This window comes from Artibeus jamaicensis, unplaced genomic scaffold (assembly GCF_021234435.1).
Source record: "Artibeus jamaicensis isolate MK-2021 breed Jamaican fruit bat unplaced genomic scaffold, CSHL_Jam_final contig_47, whole genome shotgun sequence".
Classification (NCBI taxonomy): Eukaryota; Metazoa; Chordata; class Mammalia; order Chiroptera; family Phyllostomidae; genus Artibeus; species Artibeus jamaicensis.
This window is the reverse complement of record NW_026521848.1, coordinates 2,385,492-2,406,104: the sequence shown is the minus strand read 5'-3', so window position 1 is coordinate 2,406,104 and position 20,613 is coordinate 2,385,492. Positions and strand designations below refer to the sequence as shown.

Genomic DNA, 20,613 nt, shown 5'->3' with positions numbered 1-20,613 from the left:
CCAAAACCCAGGCATGTGCCCTGACTGGAAATCAAACCCATGACCTTTCAGCTGGTTTGGGATGACACCCAAACAGCTGAGCCACAGGGGCCCGGGCATGGGTCTTTTTTTTTTAAATTGATTTCAGAGAGGGGGCAGAGAGAGAGAGAGAGAAACATTGATTTGTTGTCCTACTTATTTATGCATTCATTGGTTCTTTTTTTTTAAAAGATTTTATTTCTTTATTTTTAGAGAGAGGAAGTGAAGGAGAAAGAGAGAGAAAGAAACATCAGTGCGTGGTTGCCTCTCACGTGGCCCCCACTGGGGACCTGGCCTGCAACCCAGGCATGTGCCCTGACTGGGAATTGAACTGGCGACCCTTTGGTTCGCAGCCCGCGCTCAATCCACTGAGCTACACCAGAAAGGGCTCATTGGTTCTTTTTTTATTGATTGATTTTAGAGAGAAAGAAACACCAACTTGTTGTCCCTCCCACCCATGCATTCATTCACTGGCGGTTCCTTGTATGTGCCCTGACCAGGGATCAACCCCTTCACATGCGGGTACTGAGGTACCCAGCCAGAGCTATCATGAGTAGGTCTTACAACACATCATGATGACTGGAAAAAAAGAAACATCATTAATATCTTAAGATGTAAAGCACAATGACAGAAGAGTTTTACATTACACATAAAATTCTAAGGAAAAACTTAATGTTTAATGTACGCGTGTGTGTTGTAGAGTGTAACACATCACTGTATTGTACTATATAATTGCATTTGCCTAATTATATAATTAGACGTTATATAATTCAACAATATGGTACAAACTTACGTGTTATGTACAGGGTCGAGCAGAAGTAACCCCATTGATAGGGTTGGTAGGGTGCGTGAATGCACAGAAACTTGAACATTTCACCTAAAATGTCATGTGGTGTGCTTGAGCCTGATATTGTTGTGCTGCAGAATTATATGCTTATGATTTTGTAATAAAAGGTTTTTTTTAAAGATTTTATTTATTTATCTTTAGAGGGGAAGGAGAGAGGGAGAGAAACATCAATGTATGGTTGCCTTTCGTGCGCCCCCTGCTGGGAACTGGCCTGCAGGGAACCGGTCTGCAACCCAGGCATGTGTCCTGACTGGGAATCAAACCTTGATCCTGTGCTTCGCAGGCCTGCGCGCAATCCACTGAGCTACACCAGCCAGGGCTAAAACTACTTTTATTGTCTCCACTAAACCTTGTGAACAATAGCAGGGCTGTTGTGAAAACTGACTGAGATGCAGTAAAAAGTGATTAGCTCAGGCCCGAAATGCAACATGCACATAAAAGCCCTCTGCCATGGCTATTGTTCCTGCCTCTTCAGTTTTAATAATAATAATAATAATAACACTTACATAACACTTAGTATGCATTGGTTTTGTTTTAAGTGCTGTAAATAAATGATCTCATTTAATCCTTACAGCAGCAGCCCTGTGAGGTAGGTACTATTAATATCCTTCCCACCAGCCGGGGAATCTGAGGCATGGGGAGACAAAGTGACTTACCCAAGGTCACTCAGGGAGTGGCCAGGGTGGGGCTCGAATCCAGACTCTCTGGCTCAGAGTCCTTGCTTTTAATCACTGTATGCTGCTTTTTAGTTTTTAAAGATTTTATTTATTTATTTATTTATTTATTTATTTATTTATTTATTTATTTATTTATTAGAGAGAGGGGAAGGGAGGGAGAAAGAGAGAGAAACATCAATGTGTGGTTGCCTCTCATGCACCCTTTACTGGAGACCTGGCCCGCAACCCAGGAATGCGCCCGGACTGGGAATCGAACCGGCAACCTTTTGGTTGGGCACACAATCCACTGAGCCACACCAGCAGGGCTGTATGCTGCTTTTTAAAGTCCAGAGACCTAGTGCACATCCTGGCTGTGTTGTATGACATCAAGCAGGGGGTCCCCATTCAGACTCAGTTTGCTTTCTGTGAAATGGGAGAGTGATGGCCCCTTCCTTACCTGGAATGTGGAGAGAGGGCAGCTACCTTCCGGAGGTGTCCAAACTTTTGGCGTCTCTGGGTCACACGGGAAGAAGAGTCGTCTTGGGTCACACATTAAATACGCAAATACAAAACTGATGAGCGAAAAAAAAATTTTAATGTAAATTTACGATTTTGTGCTGGGCCACATTCGTAGCCATTCTGGGCCAAACGCGGCTGTGGGTAGGACACCCCCACACTGCCTTTGTGCCCCTCCCCAACCAACCATTTCCTCGGGCCAAAGTTTGGGGTTTGTGGGCGGGACTCCAGCAGAGGGGGCGTGGCCCTAGGCGCCCTGGCCCAATGGGAACTCAGGGGCGGGGATCTCCTCCCAGCTCTGTCCAGCACGCGGATCCTCCTCGCAGTTCCATCTGCCTTGCGGGTACCTCTGGCAACCCCAGAGGTCTCGGACCCCAGCCCACCCCCAGCCCGCCCCCTCGAGCCTGAGTCCCTTTCCTGCTGTTCCCCTCAGGCGTGGATATCATGGGCGACGGAGGAGAAGGCGAGGATGAGGTTCAGTTTCTGCGGACGGTGCGTACTTTGCGTTAGGGGTCACTGGGGCCACCTTTCGGGCTCTTCTGAGTTCTGCCTGTCTCCGGATGCTTCTGTCCTGATTGCTGGTGTTCTCTGGGACTCACGGTTTCTTCCTTTGTCCCTCTGGGTGACTGTCACTCTGTCTCAGTTTTTGTCTCTCTTCGTCTCCCCGCCCCCGCCTTTTTTCACCACAGAGAATTTGCAGACTTTGGGACTTTTCTGATATTAGCAGTTTGTCTGGGAGAAGGGGGGCTGCTGAGGGAGCACCCCCTCCACCACCCTGGAAGCAGGCACTTGGGGAAGGTGGTTCTAATTCCTGAGCCTAATTTAGCCATCCCTCCTCCTCCCCGGCCCAGCCCTAATTCTCTTCTCGCTCCAGACTCTGACCTATATAAATTCTTGGGAAGGGGGCTGGGTGGGCTGGAAGACCCAAGTCCTTTGAACTCCTGACCCTTAAGGGTCTTGGGGGTCCCTCAGGTTCTGGGTCTTCTTCCTTTCCCACCGCGGTTTTGGGGAGGAAGGTCGAATGTGGCCGTTAATGGTCTCTGAGTGGTGCCTTTACCAGTGGGTCTCTTCAGGTCGTCTCCGCGTTTCTGTCTCCCTGTCTCTGTCTGTCTCTGTTTCTGTGTTTCGGCCCCAGGCCTCTGCCTTCGGCTCCGCGGCTCTAGCTCTGTCCCCATATCTCTGATCCCCAGCTGGGGGCAGGGATGGGAATTGGAACAACAGGTGTCTCTCCCAGAATAGTCCGTTCTTCTGGGCCTGGGCAGGGGACAGGGAGAGGATGGGGGGAGGAGATGCCCATCTCAGAGTCCTTCTCGCTTTTCCCTCCCAGAGGCTCAGCTGTATATGGGTGTGAGTATTAGAAGGAGATGTTCTCTCTCTTGGGCCAGGTCTGCTGACCCTGCACTTGCCCCCCCCCCGCCCCCCGCCGTGGGCCCTGGGAAATGCTGACATAGCTTTCTGGCCCCAGAATAGGACCCTGGTTATACGGCCCGGTTTCCTGGGAGGGAGGAACAAACAGCTGGGCCTGGTAGTGAAGGATAGGGACAGCTGAACATTCAGCCGCGGGAGGAGGCCTGGCTTTAGCCTGGACTCTTGCCGCAGTTCCAACCTGTTAGCAGACACCAAGGGTTGGGCCCTCCTTTCCTCTCAGGCCCTAATAAGACCGCGGCCACCAGCCCCTGAGCCACTCTGTGTCAGGCCCCGTGCCCAGGGCCTCGGCCTTCTGAGACATCTAATTATATCTTCACTGCCCTATCTTCTGAGGTAGCGCCCTATCTTTATCTCTCTGAGAGATTTGAGGGAAACTGGAGTGACATCACTTGCCCAAGGTCAAGGCCAGGAAGTGTCATCTCTAGATGCACTGGCGGCCCAGCCCTCTTGCTTTCACAAGAGGAAAACTAGGCTTAGATTTGCCAAAGTAGGTGTTGTTGGGTTCTAGACGTCTGGCCCTGGCATCTCTTGGCCACAGACTGGGTGTGTTTACTTGAACTTTACTGAGATTGTGAGGTGGGTTTTGTTTGTTCATTTTGGTTTTTTAAAGAGGGTATTAAACAGTTTATTGATTACACACGGTCGTGGATGATACACAAGCTTTATTCCCATCTGTAATTTTATCTGGTACCATAATTCAATTTAAATATATTGCATAGGATGTGCCAACAATCATTAATAACCAAATAAACTCCCTGGCTCTGCTCGGGTGACCCGTCTAACGGTGCACACCAGGCCACAGCACAGTCACTGTCAGCTCACCTGCACCAAGGCTTCTGAGGACAATGGCTTCTGTGCCCAAGCAGGTTGTAAATAAATTTCAAATGCATAGTGATTTCCTCTAATTTTTTTAGACCTCATTCCACCAGTAAGAAATCTATTTTTATACTGTAACCTGGTACATACACCTATGCACGTGCATTATTAGAATTTGTTATCTTCAGCCAAGGACATGCTTATTGACTTTAGAGATAGTCAATAGTTTGCCTCATTGATAGTTGAAACATTGATAGTTTGCCTCATAAGTGTCCTTACTGGGGGACAAACCCAAAACCCAGGCGTGTGCCCTGACCAGGAATCGAACCAGTGATCTTTTGGTTTATAGGATGACGTTCCAACCGACTGAGCCACACTGGCCCTACATATATTACTTGAAAACCAACTTTGTTGGGGTATGATTGACACGCAATAATTGCAAGCATTTTAGGTGTTACAGTTCAGTGGGTTTGACACACTGTCCACGCTTATGTGACCACCATCGTAATTAAGGCAGAATGTTTCCTTTAGCCCAGGAAGTTCCTTCTTGTTCTTTGTGGTCATCACCCTGTCCATCTGCTTCTGTCACTGTAGGTTCCGCTAGTCATTTTAGCATTTCATAAGTAATACATGCTCATTGGTCTTGCTGCTTTTGCTCAGGGCAATATTTTTGATATACATGTACGCAGCATGTATCAGAGTTTGCTTGGGCGCCGAGCAGTATCTCACTGTGCGAGTCTGACACAGTTTCTTCTTCAGCTCACCTGCTGGTGGACATCTGGCTGCCTCCGATTCACGGCAGCACAGACAAATCAGGTGCATCAACTCACATATGCACACGTACACCGACATGTGCACTTTTTAACTGAAACAAGTCTCATAAAATGTAAGCAGTTCTTAGAACATGGTGGGCATGTTGGTATTTTCTGTTCTTGCTCTACCTATTTCCCTGCTTATGTCCCATGCACGGGGGCGTGGACCCCCCAAACTCATTTTATTCCCCTTTGATGGGTGGAGGTCTCTAGCCCTGCCCTAGCTGGGTTTTCTCAAGGCATGGCCCCTCTCAGAACCTCCTGAGGGCTAGTTAATTGTCCAGACTCCCAACTCAGGCAGAGCCACTGAATCAGGCAATTGGGGGTGGGGGTGGGCGGGGACTGGGGCAGCAGGGAAGCTGCATTTGAACCAGGCCACTCCCCTTCACACTGACGCAGGAGAAAGTTAGAGGCTCATTGGTGCAGCGATTAGGCCCCCTGTCTCTAGTTCACATCCTTGCTTTGTCATTTTCCAGCTTCCTAACTTTGGCCAAGTGATATTTCTTTTTCTCTCCGAGCTTCAATTTCCTAGTCTGAAAAATGGGGACAGTGCTTGCTTCGGCAGCAAATATACTAAAATTAACAATGGGGGGAAAAATCTGTACCATCAGGATCCAAGGGGTCCGTGCAGGTAGCTCTCTGAGCTCATCCGTTCCCAACACCCCTTGCTCCTGCCGACCCACCATTCTTCCTGCCTTGCTCTTCCTCCACACCCTCAGGCCCCTCCAGCCACAGGCTGCCCCTCCTTCCCCCAGAGACGACCAGGACTGATTCCTTCTCGTTATTTGGATAAGGTGTACGGCTTGGGATAAAGTGTTAGGCTCAGCTGAAATGTCACCTCCTTGGAGAGGCAGTCACTTCATCCCCTTACTGATGTCATCCCTACTCCGGAAGCCATGCTCTTGCATCACCCTGGGGAATTTTTTCCATTACACTTCTGACTGACAGTAAAATTATGACCCTGTTTATTGTCTCCTCCACAGGATGTCAGCTCTGTGAGGATGGGGTTCTGTCTGCTTCATTCACTGCTTACTGTGCAGCTTCCAGATCAGTGCCTGGCGGCACGAGATGCCCAGTAGTTGTCTATCAAATGCGCGTGAAGTCCTGAGCATAAGGCCTCGCAGACAGTGGTGCTTAATAGATGCAAGCTCTATGAGTCCTATGAATGCACCAGTGCCAGGATGTCAGGTTGGGGTTACGGGACAGAGGACTCATGGGACCTCCTGCCAGCAGGTCCACCCCCCTCCCTCCCCCCAGGCTGGGCACACGGACTGAGGCTGCCCGCGTGGGTCAAAGCCCAGGACTGAAACTTGCTCATGTGGTTTGCTGGAAGGGCCGAAGGCTGTGCGACCTCAGGCAGGGCGCCTAAGCTCCTTGAATCTGTTTCCTCAGCTACCAGACAGAGTAACCACTCCCTGCCTTGCTCAGCAGTTAAGAGCTGGGGTCTTCTTCATTTCTGACTGAGACCTCTGTGGGTAAAAACAGTGGGCACTTCCCATGTACATTTATACTACAGTTATTAACAGGTGGTCTATTGTGTTCTGAGAGTGTGGCATACAGAGCCAGCCACAGAGCTGAGATCGAATACCAGCTATGTCAAATGACAGCTGTGTGACTTCAGGCGAGTTACTTCACCTCTCTGGGCCTTGGTTTCCACTGGTTCACATAATAGGACTTACCTCAAGGGTTGTGGTGAGAATTCAATGAGTTAGTCCATGTTAAGTCCTTTGAATGGGACCCAGCACATAGAAAATGCTTCTGTTTTACTCAAAAGTTTAATTTCTAATCTTGAAATCATTTCAAACTTAGAGAAAAGTTGCCAGGTTGGTTCAAAGAAGTCCCACATGGCCTTCAGTCATTTTTCCCAAATGTGAAGATTTGGCACATTCTCTCTCTCTCTCCCTCCCTCTCTGCACTTTATTCCTGAACTGTTCTAGTGTAAGTTGTGAACACGATGCCCTTAACCCTAAATACTTCAGTGTCTGTTCCCTGAGAACAAGGTCAGTCTCACACAAATCGCGGTAGTTGCTGAAATGGGAAGATCACTGTTGTGCGACAGCGTCCTCCAGTTCACGGTCCTTATTCAGCTTTGAGCAGTTGCTGCAGTGCCGTCCACTGGGGCACTTCCCCTCCGTCCGGGAGCCAGTCTGGCTCCGGCATCACATTCCGGTGTCACTAGAAAGCACTCCTTAAATGATAGCTATTTTTACTTTTAAAAGGTTTTATTTATGTATATACTTTTTAGAGTGGAAGGGAGGGAGAAAGAGAGGGAGAGAAACACTGATATGCAGTCTGTTGCCTCTGACACTCCCTCATCTGGAGACCTGGCCCGTAACCCAGGCGTGTGCCCTGACTGGGAACCGAACTGCTGAGCCTTTCGTTCACAGGACAGTGCTCGATCCACTGAGCCGCATCAGCCAGGGCACAATAGCTATTATCAAGAAAATACAGAAAAGAGAGCCCTGGCTGGTGTGGCTCACTGGATGGAGTGCTGGCCTGTAAACCAAGTCACGGGTTCGATTCCAAGTCAGGGCACATGCCTGGGTTGCGGGCCAGGTCCCCAGTAGGGGGCATTTGAGAGGCAACCACACACTGATGTTCCTCTCCCTCTCTCTCCCTTCCCATCTCTCTAAAAATAAACAGATAAAATCTTAAAAAAAAAAACAAAAAAAATTTTTAAAGAAAATACACAAAAGAGAAATTAGAGAAGGCTGAGCTTAAAAGCCATTGAACTTCAGGTGCTCATGCTTCCCACCCTCTGATGCTTCACATCGAGGACTCCACCTGGGAGGCCTCTGGAGTCAACTAGACGGTGGTTCAAATTACAGCTCCTCCTCTTATTAGCAGTGTGGCCTTGGACAAACCACGTTCCCTCTTTGAGCCTCACTTTCCCCTTTTTACGATGGGCACGACACTGGCTCCTATTCCATGGGGATGTTAGAAGAATGTGGAGCGTTCAACACAGGCATCTACTTGATTCATTGCAAGGGTGGGTATGTCTTTCATGGGGACAGCGCAGGGTGAGTGGCCAAGGTTTGCAATACCTGTGGGACGTGGTGGGCGCTGGGGAGCCCTGACCACTCCATCCCGCCCCCAGGACGACGAGGTGGTCCTGCAGTGCAGCGCCACTGTGCTGAAGGAGCAGCTTAAGCTCTGCCTGGCAGCCGAGGGCTTTGGCAACCGCCTCTGCTTCCTGGAGCCCACCAGCAACGCCCAGGTTAGCACAGGAGGGAGGGCAGGGCCGGGGGAAGGGGGGGTCTGATGGGGCTCAGAATCTGGGCTCCAGAGAAGAGTGGTCTGGAAGTCTGAAGAGGGGGGCTGTTAGGAGAGAAAATGGGGGACTGAGAGGCAAAGGGGGCTGGGTTCTTTGGAGGCAGGTGTCTGAGAGGGAAAGTCTTAGATCCAAGGTCACAGGGCCAGGAGGGGCAGGGGGATGCCAGCAGGGGGCTGAGTGGGAGGGGAGAAGGCTGAGAGGTGGAGGGAGCCTGGCTCTGAGGGCGAAGTAAATTCAGGGTCTGAGAGAGGAGATGACCCGAGGGATGAGGGGAGAAGGCTGGCAAAGGGAGGGGAAATGGTACCTGGTGGGGGAAGGGGCGGGGTCTGCGGGCCGCAGAAAGCCTTGGGTTGGAGGGAGAAGGTGTCCAGGGGTCTGAGGTGACAGGTGGGAGACTGAGGAGGCTGGTGAGGTCGCCCTCCCGGGACCTGGAAGCCAAGTTCCGTGTCAGGAGGCAGGAGCTGGGCTGCGCTGGTCACCAGGAGGTGGGACTCGCTCTGGGGCTGGAGAGGTCCGGGGTGGGGTTGGCTGGGGAAGTGGGGGAGCCTCCTGGGTACAGTGTGTCTGAGCGGGGAGGCTGGACTGAGGCGTCCTCTGAGGCTAGGTGGGGTGCGGGGTACCTGAGCAGGAGGGTAGTGTGGAGGCTTCTGTGGGGTTTGGGTGGGGTTTTGGGGGTGCTTGACGGAGGGGGGGGGACAGCAGAGGTGCCTTCTGTGGTACGGGGAGAGGATTCAGGGTGCCCGGAGGGAGTGGCAGAGGGCAGGGCTTCTCAGGGGGTTGGGATCGAGTGTGGATCTCCAAGGGATGTGAGGATTTAGACTAAGGGCAAGCGTGTGCCGGGTTTGGGGGCTCTCAGGCCCTCCGCTCACATCTCACCCCCCCAACCAGAATGTGCCCCCCGATCTGGCCATCTGTTGCTTTGTCCTGGAGCAGTCCCTGTCCGTCCGAGCCCTGCAGGAGATGCTGGCCAACACGGTGGAGGCCGGCGTGGAGGTGAGGCCCCCGCCCCGGGCCGGCTGGGTGGCAGGGTGGGTGGGGCGACCTGGGCATCATTTACCATCTGCTCTTCTTCCTCTCTCTGCCCCGCCCCCCGCAGGCCCTCAATTTGGATAAGTGGGTAGGTTTGGCCTTGGGTGTCAGCTGTCCTTCTGACCCCAGGCCTGCCTCTCGGGCTCACGTCCTACACATGGGGCTGGGGTTTCCCACCCCAGTTGTAAGGGCTGTGGAGCCCAGAACAGGCCAAGAAGGAAGGAAGGGAGTGGAGGGGCCTCTGGGCCCCTGTCCCCCCGCCTACTCCTTCTTCCTCTTTTCCATCCTTTCCCTGACCTTGATCCCAGCTCTTCTCTGCATGGGACCTCTCCCCTCACCTCCCTTATCCCAAGTGTGAGTCCCCTTCAGTCTGCTGTGTGGTCACGTGGCCCCATGACATGGGCCCCTCGGAGCATGGGCGTGTGAGAGCGGGGATGGGAGGCCTGCCGCTGTCGAGCGAACCCTCGAGAGGGTGTAAGTGGCAGCACAGGGCAGGTCTCCACAAGTGATGCTGAAGTCTCTGACAACCACTAGGACTGTCCCGTACACGCCAGCTGCAGCTCAGCCCTAATGGGACAGGTTAGAGCAGGAGAGGCCGAGGTCCGTGGAATACGAGATACTGGGGCTTCTCTCAGTGTCCTTGTACCTGGGGGAGGGGTCCAGCCTCCCTGAGTGACTTCAGTGCCTAGTGAACAAGGTGAAGGAGTCCCGGAGGACAGAGTGGGCTTTGGGAATATAAATGCCCGGACCGCAGGCTTCTCAGAAACTGAGGCAGAGACTCTGTCGGGGGTCTAAGCTGAGGCTTCCTGGCATCCAGACCCGAGCACAGTATTTTATGGGGGTCAGATTCCCAGCGGGGGTAGGCTGGACGGGTTGGGAGCCCATTCTCACTCTGTGCCCACCCCTCACAGTCATCCCAGGGCGGGGGACACCGCACGCTCCTGTACGGCCACGCCATCCTTCTCCGGCACGCACACAGCGGCATGGTGAGTGCACCGCTCGGAGGCCGCGGGTCGGGGCAGGGAGCCGGGAGGGCAGCGCCTGCCGGGAAGAGGCTGACCGCCCGCTGTGATCCTAGTACCTGAGCTGCCTCACCACCTCCCGCTCCCTGACTGACAAGCTGGCCTTTGACGTGGGACTGCAAGAGGATGCAACAGGTGCGGGCGCCGGAGGGCGGGGTGTGGCGGGGAGGGCTGCAGAACCCGGGGGACCCGCATGGGGACGCTCTGGGGTGCGAATGGACACAGCTGGACGGGGGTACTCGGGCGAGCACAGGGGAACTGTAGGCAGAGGGTCCGAGGGCAGGAATAGGGGACCGTGAAGCCGAGTCGGTAGCAGTAGTAGGAGTGGGCAGAAGGCGTGGGAGGCTCAGGAAGAGAAGGCCTTGGGAAGTGGATTCTGGGTAGCCATCATCCTGAGAGTGGTACCCCGTAGGGGAGGCCTGCTGGTGGACGATGCACCCAGCCTCCAAGCAGAGGTCCGAGGGAGAAAAGGTCCGCGTCGGGGATGACCTCATCCTCGTTAGTGTCTCCTCTGAGCGCTACCTGGTGAGCAATTCCACCTCTGTCACTGCTGCTACTGCCCCCAGGGCTGGAGGCATGGGGGGGGCGGTCCACCGCCTCTCCTTATCACCCCTTAGCCTGGCCTCTGGCCCCAGCGTCCTGACTCCCAGTTTCCAATTTCCTGAGCTTTGACATCCAATCACTGTTCTCCGATGCCCCATCTCCTGACTCCATCCTGGCTTGCTGACCTATGACGTCTAATTTTCTGTCTCCCCTCTGCTGGTCTCCTGGCTTCCATCCCCGGTTTTTGGCCTCTGCCTCTGGAACTATTTCCCCCATTGTCTCTGACCACCACCTCCCGGTTGCCCCCAGCACCTGTCGACAGCCAGCGGGGAGCTCCAGGTTGACGCCTCCTTCATGCAGACACTGTGGAACATGAACCCCATCTCCTCCGGCTGTGAAGAGGGTGAGGGCCCCATAACTCCAGCCCCTACACTGAGACTCCCAACATAGACTTCCCACATTGCCCCTCAGACATGTCCCTCAGACCCAGAACTATGACCCTCCCACTGAAATCTCCACCTGACCCCAAATCCAGAACTCAGTATCAGACTCCCAGGCTCAGACCCCAGGGTATGGGGCCCCGAAGCTCAAATGCCAAACTCAGGCCCTGGAGACAAGACCCCTAAACTCAAACCCAAGCTTAGAACATCACATCTGGAGCTTAGACTCAAACTTATGCCTCAGACACCAAGCACAGGCCCCCAAATTCAAACACTGATTCCCAAACTAAACCCCCTAATTCAGACTCCAAGCCTCAGCCAACCAACCTCGGACCTCCGCCTTTAACCTCGAATCTCCAGAATCATCTCTCAGATTCAGACCCCCAAGCTAAGACCCCAAAGCATGGCCCCAACTCTGACTCACACCCCAACCCCCAGAGCCCTCAGCCAGACAGACCCAAGCTGAGACTCAAAGCACAGATCCCAAAACTCAGGCCTGAATCTCAGACCCACCAACTTCCAATAGCAAAGCTCAGATCTCTTCAAAGTCAAACAGCAAAGTCAGACTTCCAGACCGTAACCCTCGGACCCCAAATCTCAGCTGCCAGCATCAGACCTTCAGGATCACACTCAGAATGCAGACCCCAACTTCAAAGCCCCCCACTGCACGTCTGCCTCCAAACCCCAAGTCCAGCCCCGGAAGGCGGACCTCTGTATCAGGGAACACGAGACCCAGACCTTCAACTCCAACCTCAAATATCCAATTCAGACCCATGAACCCCCAGCCTCAGCTCTGCACACCCAGACCCCCAAACTTAGGTCCCCAACCTCAGACGCAAGTCGCACACCCCACTTCGGGCCTCAGACTTAGCCTCTCTCTCAGGCTACGCTTCGTGCCCTGAAACCCAGATCTCTAGCCACAGACCCGCAGTCCAGCCCCTAGCCTCCCACGGGGGGGCCCCGGCCTCCGCTTTGGCTGCTGGGTTTGCCTGGCGCTCCAGCACCACAGGGATCACTTTTCCTTGCTCTTCGCCAGGCTACGTGACCGGGGGCCACGTCCTCCGCCTCTTTCACGGCCACATGGATGAGTGCCTCACCATTTCCCCTGCCGACAGTGATGACCAGCGCAGGTCTGGGTAGCAGACAAGAGAGTGTGGAGCCTCAGGGTGGGGGTGGGGGAGCAGAGAAGTTGGATGTGGGGCTGGGGCCCTATGGATGGATTAGGGATCAGATTCTGAGACTAAAGCCCTAACCTCACTCTCTCCTGTGTCCCCAGACTTGTACACTATGAGGGGGGAGCTGTGTGCACCCATGCCCGCTCCCTCTGGAGACTGGAGCCTCTGAGAATCAGGTGGGGGCATTAGGGTTGAGCTGGGGGAGGGGCTAGGGACTGGAGGTCTAGGAGGGAAGAGAGGGTTGTGAAGAAAGAACTGAGGAAGAGACTGGGGGGGGGGGTTGAAGGAAAATCTGGGGAGCCCAAGAGAGCCATGAGGGCCTCAGGGTCCTAGATTCCTAGAGAAAAAGGAGGTCTTGGGGAATGGTGGGGGGCTCCTGAGGGAGAGAGCAGGGGTCCTGAGTGGAAATGTGGGGCGTGGAAAGGGGTAACATGATGGGTTTGGGAAAACTGAGGCACTAGAGATACCCGGGGAGCCCAGGGGAAGCTGTGGGGGCCCGAGAGAGGATTAAGGTTCCTGAGTGAGGACTGAGGGTCCGAAGAAAGAGGTGAGGCAGGTTTGGGGCACTGGAAGACGGCTTGGGGTTTGAGGACTAAAGCCATGGTGTCCCTGGGAGGACCGGGGGGACCCTCTGACCCCTTTGCCCTCACCCTCCACAGCTGGAGTGGGAGCCACCTGCGCTGGGGCCAGCCGCTTCGCATCCGCCACGTCACCACGGGGCGGTACCTGGCGCTCACTGAGGACCAGGGTCTGGTGATGGTTGATGCCAGCAAGGCCCACACGAAGGCCACCTCCTTCTGCTTCCGCATCTCCAAGGTCGGTGGGGTCAGGGTGCCCTCTCTCACCCGGAGCCCCAAATCTTGCCTCAGCCCCAAGTCTGCTGTCTCTCATCGGGGTTCCCCCATTAACCGCACAGCAGGAAAGCGTCCTGCTTTTACTGCTGCGAAAAGGCGCTGCTCTTGCCCCTGCAGGAGAAGCTGGATGTGGCCCCCAAGCGGGACGTGGAAGGCATGGGCCCCCCCGAGATCAAGTACGGGGAGTCGCTGTGCTTTGTGCAGCATGTGGCCTCGGGCCTGTGGATCACCTACGCCGCCCCGGACCCCAAGGCCCTGCGGCTCGGCGTGCTCAAGAAGAAGGTGGGCGCCCGGAAGGGGACTGCGTGGCGTTCGTGCTTGAGACTGTGGCAGTTTGAGGATGGGACCGAGAGAAATTCACAGGCTGAGAGAAAAACTGAGATTGGGAAAGACGGAAAACAGGAAAGAGGAATATACGTTGTTAATATATAGAAAAAGAAGAGAGGGAGAAATACAGGACAGGGAAAGTCAGAGACGAAAAATATGGAGAAAGAAAAATAGAGAAAGGGAGAGACACAGATGGAAAAGGCAGAGCGTGACAGGCAGATCGAGAAGAACATTCAGGACCTTAATGGGTGCCCAAGTTGTTTTGGATGTGTTTGTGGGAAAACAGGCCAGCGCTCCCTACCCTCCCAGGGCTCAGAAATAAACCTCCTTTAACGAAGTACTAGTTTTAGCTGAAGAGTGGGTAGCTACTTTTGACCAAGGGAAGAACATGTGCAAAGGCCCTAAGGTTGGAATGGGGTTGGTTTGATAGCAGTAACAGAAAGAAAATCCAGTTCAGCTGGAGTAGTAGAATGAGGGCAGGGTGAGTGGAGGGGCCAGATGAACGCAAAGAGGGGATGCCTTTACCTTGCATGAGACGGAGACAGTGTTTTGAGCAGACCAGGGAGGTGACCTGATTCATGAGGTTCCTTAGCAGCTTTCAGGAATAGACTGTTGCGGTGGGGGCGGTGTGCAGGGGCAGAGCTGGAGTAGAAAGACCAGGGAGGAGATTGCTGGGAGGGTACAGGTGGTAGATGACAGAGGGCAAAACCAGGCTGGGGACAGTGGAGTGGGGAAACACAGTGGATTCTGGTTTTATTTTGAGGATGGAGCCAACAGGATTTTCTGACAGATTGGATATCAGGGTAACAGAGATAGTTGTTGGGGATGACGCCATGATTTTTACCCTTCCAACTGAAAGGTTGGAAGTGCCATTAACCAAGTTGGGGACAGCGCCGTGTCAGCTCAGGCCCCGACTAGTGCAGCTCAGTGGGTTGGGCGTTGTCCTGCAAACCAAAAGGTCACTGATTCGATTCCTAGTCAGGGCACACGCCTGTGTTGTGGGCCAGATACCTGCTTGAAAGTGTGCGAGAGGCAACCAGTCGATGTTTCTCTCACACATCATGGTTTCTCTCCCTCTCTTTCTCTAAAAATAAACAAATAAATAAAATCTTTAAAGCGTTAGCCCAGGAGGACAGGGATCTAAAGTTTTACCCCCAAAGTCTGTAACAGAGGCAATGAGTGGGAAGACTAGGGAGGCGCCTGCCTGCAAAGAACGAAAACGAAAACAAAAACAAGGCTGGTAGCTGGAAATGTAAACAGAGGGTGATATTCTCAGCCGTGGGACTAGATGGGGCCCTGGGGAGGTCAGCTCAGGGGAGAGCCAGCACCGTGATGGCCTTACTCACAGAGGGTGTCAGGCATTCAGTCTGAGGCATGGCGAGTTTGGGGTGCGGTTATAGCATGCTCATGGGGGAATGTTACATCATTAGTAGAGTTTGGGGTGCGGTTATAGCATGCTTATGGGGGAATGTTACATCATTAGTAGACACAAGTGCAGACGGTCTGGCCTGGAGACAGACAAGAGAAGAGAGAGGGAGAGACAGAGGCAGGGAAAATGAGACAGAAGTGTGCAATAGAGATGAGAGACAGATAAGGAGAGAGACAGACAGACAAAGAGGGACAGACAAAGAGAAAGACAGAGATGAGGGGGAAAGACACGGAATGGAAGAGTCAGGTGAAGAGGGACGGAGGGCGGCAGGGCGCCTGGCAGAGAGATTTGGTGGAGACAGAATGCAGCTTTGAGGCTGGAGTCTGGGGCTAGTGGCCTGGCCCCCTCCCGACTTCTCTGTCCCTCCACTGCCAGGCCATACTGCACCAGGAAGGCCACATGGACGACGCGCTGTCACTGACCCGCTGTCAGCAGGAGGAGTCCCAGGCCGCCCGCATGATCTACAGCACTGCAGGCCTATACACCCAGTTCATCAAGTGAGGATCCGCCCACTCTGCCGGGTTGCCCAGCCGCACCCTGACCCCCATGCCCCTGGCATTCAGGCACCTGAACCCATTAATCTCTACCTCTGACAGCCACAGCCCTACTAACATACACATGACCACTAACCTCTCAACTCTTGACCTTTATACTTGACCTCTAGTCTGACCTGGCATCCCTGAACACTACCTTTCATACCCCTGACACCCAGACCCTTGACCCCAGCCCTGACTCCTGCTTCCACTACCCCTGTGCCTACACAGGCGCGAGTCCTAGTTCCAGCTCTGCCCTTGGCCACGTGTGACCTCAGGTCAATGCCCTTGGCGCTCTGTGTCTCAGTCTCCCCCACTGTTAAATAGGTGTATCTGTGGGAATCCTGCGGGAACAGGGGGTGGATCTTGTGAGCGCCTCGCCGGCGGCCAGCCTGCTCGGGCCTCTGGCTGAGGAGTGCGTGATCCCCACAGAGGCCTGGACAGCTTCAGCGGGAAGCCGCGGGGCTCGGGGCCGCCGGCTGGCACAGCGCTGCCCATCGAGGGCGTGATCCTGAGCCTGCAGGACCTCATCGGCTACTTCGAGCCGCCCTCTGAGGAACTGCAGCATGAGGAGAAGCAGAGCAAGCTGCGCAGCCTGCGCAACCGCCAGAGCCTCTTCCAGGAGGAGGTGAGGACGCGCGGGGGAGGGGGGCAAGGGCGGGGGCGGGGGGGTGTGGGTCGCAGGAGGCGGGAACTGAGGAGGGTGGGGAAGTAGAGGCCCGCGAGCGGGCGTAGCGGGTGGAGGGGCTCGGGAAGGACCTGAGCCTGAGTCTACGGGCAGGGCGGTGGGCCGCGGGCACTAACGAAGGGCTGGGGCCTTGCCAGGGAGCCGGATTGTACTGGCAGGCGGAGCCTTGAGGGGCGGGGCCTCAGGCGAAGGTGGGCGGGGCCTGTGAGAGAGAGGGAACCGGAGCCTTGACAGGGGCCCGCCTTGCTCCCTAATTTGGGAGGAGGGGCCCAGTCGTTGGTGCAGCTCAGTAAGGAAGACCGGAGGGGTCAGAGGATAAGCGCCAAGAGGGTGCTGTGCTCAGGGGCTGTATCTGTGGGGGTGCGGCCTGAGGAGAGAGGACAGAACCAAAGCGGGGCATGATGGTGGGAGCAGGGTCAGAGGAGGGTCTTTGGGGGACTGGGAGGGCAGAGTCGGGGAGGGACCTCAGCTGGGGTTCGGGGGTAGGAGCTGGTGTGTTATGAAAGCAGGAAGGCCTGAGAGGACGTGGAGTAGGGGGCTGGACCAAGGTCAGCGGGTCCGATGTCTCCACAGGGGACGAGGGTTTCATGGTCGTTCAGAGGCTTCCATATTGGTCCTCTTTCTCTCCGGGGGCTCCCGGTCTGATGGGGGAGGCAGACCTAGAAAGGATACTAGTGACAATCACAAAACTTATTTATGGAGCGGAGTTAGTATATGCAAAGTGCTCAGAACAGTGCCAGTGCATAGCACATGCATGCTACATAAGTATTAGTGATTATAATTACCTTGAATTTAGTCCTTACTCTGTATTAAGAGCGCTATGGATATGACATCCTCTGGTAACCCCATGGGGGATTGTAACTCCCATATTAGGGACGGGTCACTGAAGCTCAACAAATATGCTAGGGGACGTGACCGTCAACAAAACAGACACAAATTCCTATCCTTATGGAGTCGGTATGGTGGGGGATAGGTGATCAATAAGAAAAGGAAATTATATGGTATAGATGATAACTGCTAAGGAGAAAAAGAAAGCAAGGCAGCAGTGGGGAGTGTTGCGATTTAAAATAGAATGCTCAAGGAGGGCAGCCTGAACGAAGGGGGGGGGCAATGCGTGCACCTGGGGGAGGAATGAATAGAAGACAGAGGGAGTCCTGGCTGGTGTGGCTCAGCAGATTTAGTGCTGGCCTGTGAACCAGAAAATCGCTGGTTTGATTCCCAGGCAGGGCACATGCCTGGTTGCAGGCCAGGTCTCCAGTAGGAGGCATGCAAGAGGCAACCACACATTGATGTTTGTCTCCCTTTCTTTCTTTCTCCCTTCCTCTGTCTCTCTGAAAACAAATAAATAAAATCTTTTTTAAAAAGAGAGAGAAAACAGAGGGGAATGCAAATGCCCAGCCAGGCCACAAGGAGAAGGCAAGGGCAGTTGGAGCAGGGCAAGAGTGGGTCCAGATGGGGGAGGGGAGGTGCCAGGGGCCAGGCCATGGTGAAGGCTTTGGCTTTGGGAGCCTTAGGATGGTCGGTTCTTCTAAAGTCACAGGTAGTTAGTGGCAGAGCCAGTCTACGTGACTCCAGTCTGGTTATGCTCTGAACCACAAGGCACCGCCTTTCTTCCTAGTGCTGTGGGCCCCGGGATGTGGATACAGTCGCCATAGCAGCACCGTGCAGATGTCCACCACCACTAGAATGGGTCCACAAAGGTGCCACGTTTATTAAATGGATATGAAAACACTCAGCAGTGAAAAGGAGCAATCTATAGCCAGATGCAACAATACTTTTGAATCTTCAACTATAATACTGAGCAAAAAAAAAAACCCATGTACAAAAGAATACTTGCTGTATACCTCAAGTTCAAACACAGGCACAAGTCAATTAGAAAACTGAAGAAAGGAGTTTCATAAAAGTCAGGATGATAGTTTATCCCTAGCAGAGACGGCTGTGTAATCAGAAAGGGCATCCAGGCGACTACTGGATGGCTGGCACTGTCGTCTTTCGTGACCCGGCTCGTGGTTCCAGAGGTGGTTTCTTTTCCCCGCATAGGTATTCTTGATATTAGTTTGGTAAATCACATATTTTGATCTTTATCATTCACAGATTCTGTGTTTGCAATTTGCCTACTTACTGGAATGTATTTGTGTGACACCCAAATCAACACCAGGGCACGTCTGTGGCTGTGCGCAGGGTGCTGAGTCGCCCGACGCACTCGGCTCACGTTGCCAGCATGAGCTTGAACGAGGCGACACTCTGCTTTCTCGTCTCAGCTCTTCTATTGTAAATAAGTGTCCTTTGTGTTGCATATTTGGTGCTGCATTTTTTGCATTTTTGTTGATTTTGCTATTTAAAAATGGCCCCCTAAGTGCAGTGTTGAAGTGCCGTCCAGTGTTCCTGAGCACAGGAAACCTGTGAGGTGCCTTTACTGAGAAAGTGTGTGTGTTACATAAGCTTCCAGGTATGAGTTACAGTGCTGTCGGCTGTGAATTTCGTGCCAGTGGATCCACAATATGTATTAAATCAGTGTCTTTAAACAAAAATGCACAGAAAACAAGAGTTGGTATTGACTGATTGATGACATCATTGTTCATAGTTCAGGATTCGATAACTCGGTGTTCTTGGGGTCTTTACAGAGCCTAACTATGGGTAACAGTGGACTGTATATACTGTTTGCGCATCTATGTATGTCTGTTATAATTCACAATAAAAAAGACAAAAGATTAAAATGTAAAAAAAAAAATGGGAGAAACCAAAAAATTCTCTCTGGCAGTTGGTGTGGAGAGTGAACGGGGCCAACTGGGATCCAGAGTGGGGTGCTTGGAAGTGGAAAGGATGCAGAGAAAACTGCAGGGAAGAGAAGCGCAGATTCTGTCCTGATGTTAATAAGGCTGTGTTATGTCGGGGACAGGGGCACAGAGGAGAAGGACTGATCTGCCGAGCCAAGAAGAAGAGAAGGGTGATGGGAGTGAAGAGGGACATGGAGCTAATGGTGCTGGTTTAGATCTGGACACTCACAGTCACTAATTGTCGAAGGAATGTGAATTAGTAAATTCAAGAAAAGGCAAGGAAGGGAGGGCCTGAAACCCCTCTGGTCACCCCCTCTCTCCCCACCTCAGGGGATGCTCTCCCTGGTCCTGAATTGCATTGACCGCCTGAACGTCTACACCACTGCTGCTCACTTCGCTGAATTTGCTGGGGAGGAGGCCGCCGAGTCCTGGAAAGAGATTGTAAACCTGCTCTATGAACTTCTGGGTAAAGAGGCCTAGTCCTGACTGCCCTCAGAGCTCCCCAGGTCCCCAGAGCTGTCAGGTCTGACCCATCTCTCCACCCTCAGCTTCTCTGATCCGTGGCAATCGTACCAACTGTGCCCTCTTCTCCACCAACTTGGATTGGTTGGTCAGCAAGCTGGATCGGCTGGAAGCCTCTTCTGGTAGGAGAGTCCACAGGAGAGGACAGGGGCTGCAGGGAGGGGAGGACCACTGCTACCTCACGTCTCACTCTGCTAACTGTGCAGGAATCCTGGAGGTGCTGTACTGTGTCCTGATTGAGAGTCCGGAGGTCCTGAACATTATCCAAGAGAACCACATCAAGTCCATCATCTCCCTCCTAGACAAGCATGGGAGGAACCACAAGGTCAGCCCCTGACCCCTGACTTCCAATCCCCTTAACTCTGAAACCTGACCCCACTGCCCCAGAAGTGTCCACTGCCCTCACTCACCTCCCCCTCTTATCTCTTACCCGGACTCCTCTTCCACCTGCTTCCACCTTAACACAAGGTCTCTAACTCGTGGTTCTTAAATAAATTCTGGGCTATAGATGTGCTTCAGTAGGTCTCCGAAATATTTTCTTTTAACTTCCCATAATTTTCCAATTTTGTAGTCCTTGTTGGAGTACACATACACTCTCCACTTTGCCGCAGGTCCAGCCAGTTCCCGCTGCATTATTCTAACCACCTCACAGATGCACATTATCCACCTGGCTCCTGAAGACACTAGTTTGCCATTCCTGCTGATCTCAGATCTCATCCTGACCCCTGTGCTCTCTGACTGACCCGATCCTTCCCCTCTTCCCCTGACTTCTTACCTCTAACCTCTTACTTCAGTCTGTCATTTCTTTTATTTTTAAGATTTTATTTATTTACTCTTTTAGAGAGAGAGGAAGGGAGCGAGAAAGAGGGAGAGAAGCATCAATGTGCAAGAGATACATCAGTTGGTT

At 53.2% G+C, this 20,613-nt stretch overlaps 1 protein-coding gene across 6 annotated transcripts in view; it reads left to right on the top strand.

The window, feature by feature from the left end:
- Positions 1–2,441: 2,441 nt before the first annotated feature.
- The window catches only part of RYR1 (ryanodine receptor 1), a 117,536-nt gene continuing 99,364 nt past the window's right edge, over positions 2,442–20,613 (top strand). For 4 of the 6 annotated variants that reach the window (XM_053667518.1, XM_053667513.1, XM_053667514.1 and 1 more), the window contains exons 1-17: positions 2,442–2,529; positions 8,191–8,310; positions 9,256–9,360; positions 9,464–9,484; positions 10,308–10,382; positions 10,475–10,553; positions 10,831–10,943; positions 11,271–11,364; positions 12,438–12,531; positions 12,678–12,752; positions 13,236–13,392; positions 13,548–13,712; positions 15,562–15,683; positions 16,152–16,347; positions 19,515–19,650; positions 19,733–19,828; positions 19,913–20,031. In XM_053667518.1, the coding sequence (XP_053523493.1) occupies positions 2,482–2,529; positions 8,191–8,310; positions 9,256–9,360; positions 9,464–9,484; positions 10,308–10,382; positions 10,475–10,553; positions 10,831–10,943; positions 11,271–11,364; positions 12,438–12,531; positions 12,678–12,752; positions 13,236–13,392; positions 13,548–13,712; positions 15,562–15,683; positions 16,152–16,347; positions 19,515–19,650; positions 19,733–19,828; positions 19,913–20,031 (1,815 nt within the window). In that variant the 5' untranslated portion in view covers positions 2,442–2,481. The remainder of the gene's footprint in view (positions 2,530–8,190; positions 8,311–9,255; positions 9,361–9,463; positions 9,485–10,307; positions 10,383–10,474; positions 10,554–10,830; positions 10,944–11,270; positions 11,365–12,437; positions 12,532–12,677; positions 12,753–13,235; positions 13,393–13,547; positions 13,713–15,561; positions 15,684–16,151; positions 16,348–19,514; positions 19,651–19,732; positions 19,829–19,912; positions 20,032–20,613) is intronic. The other 2 variants (XM_053667517.1, XM_053667516.1) reach the window with 1 other exon arrangement.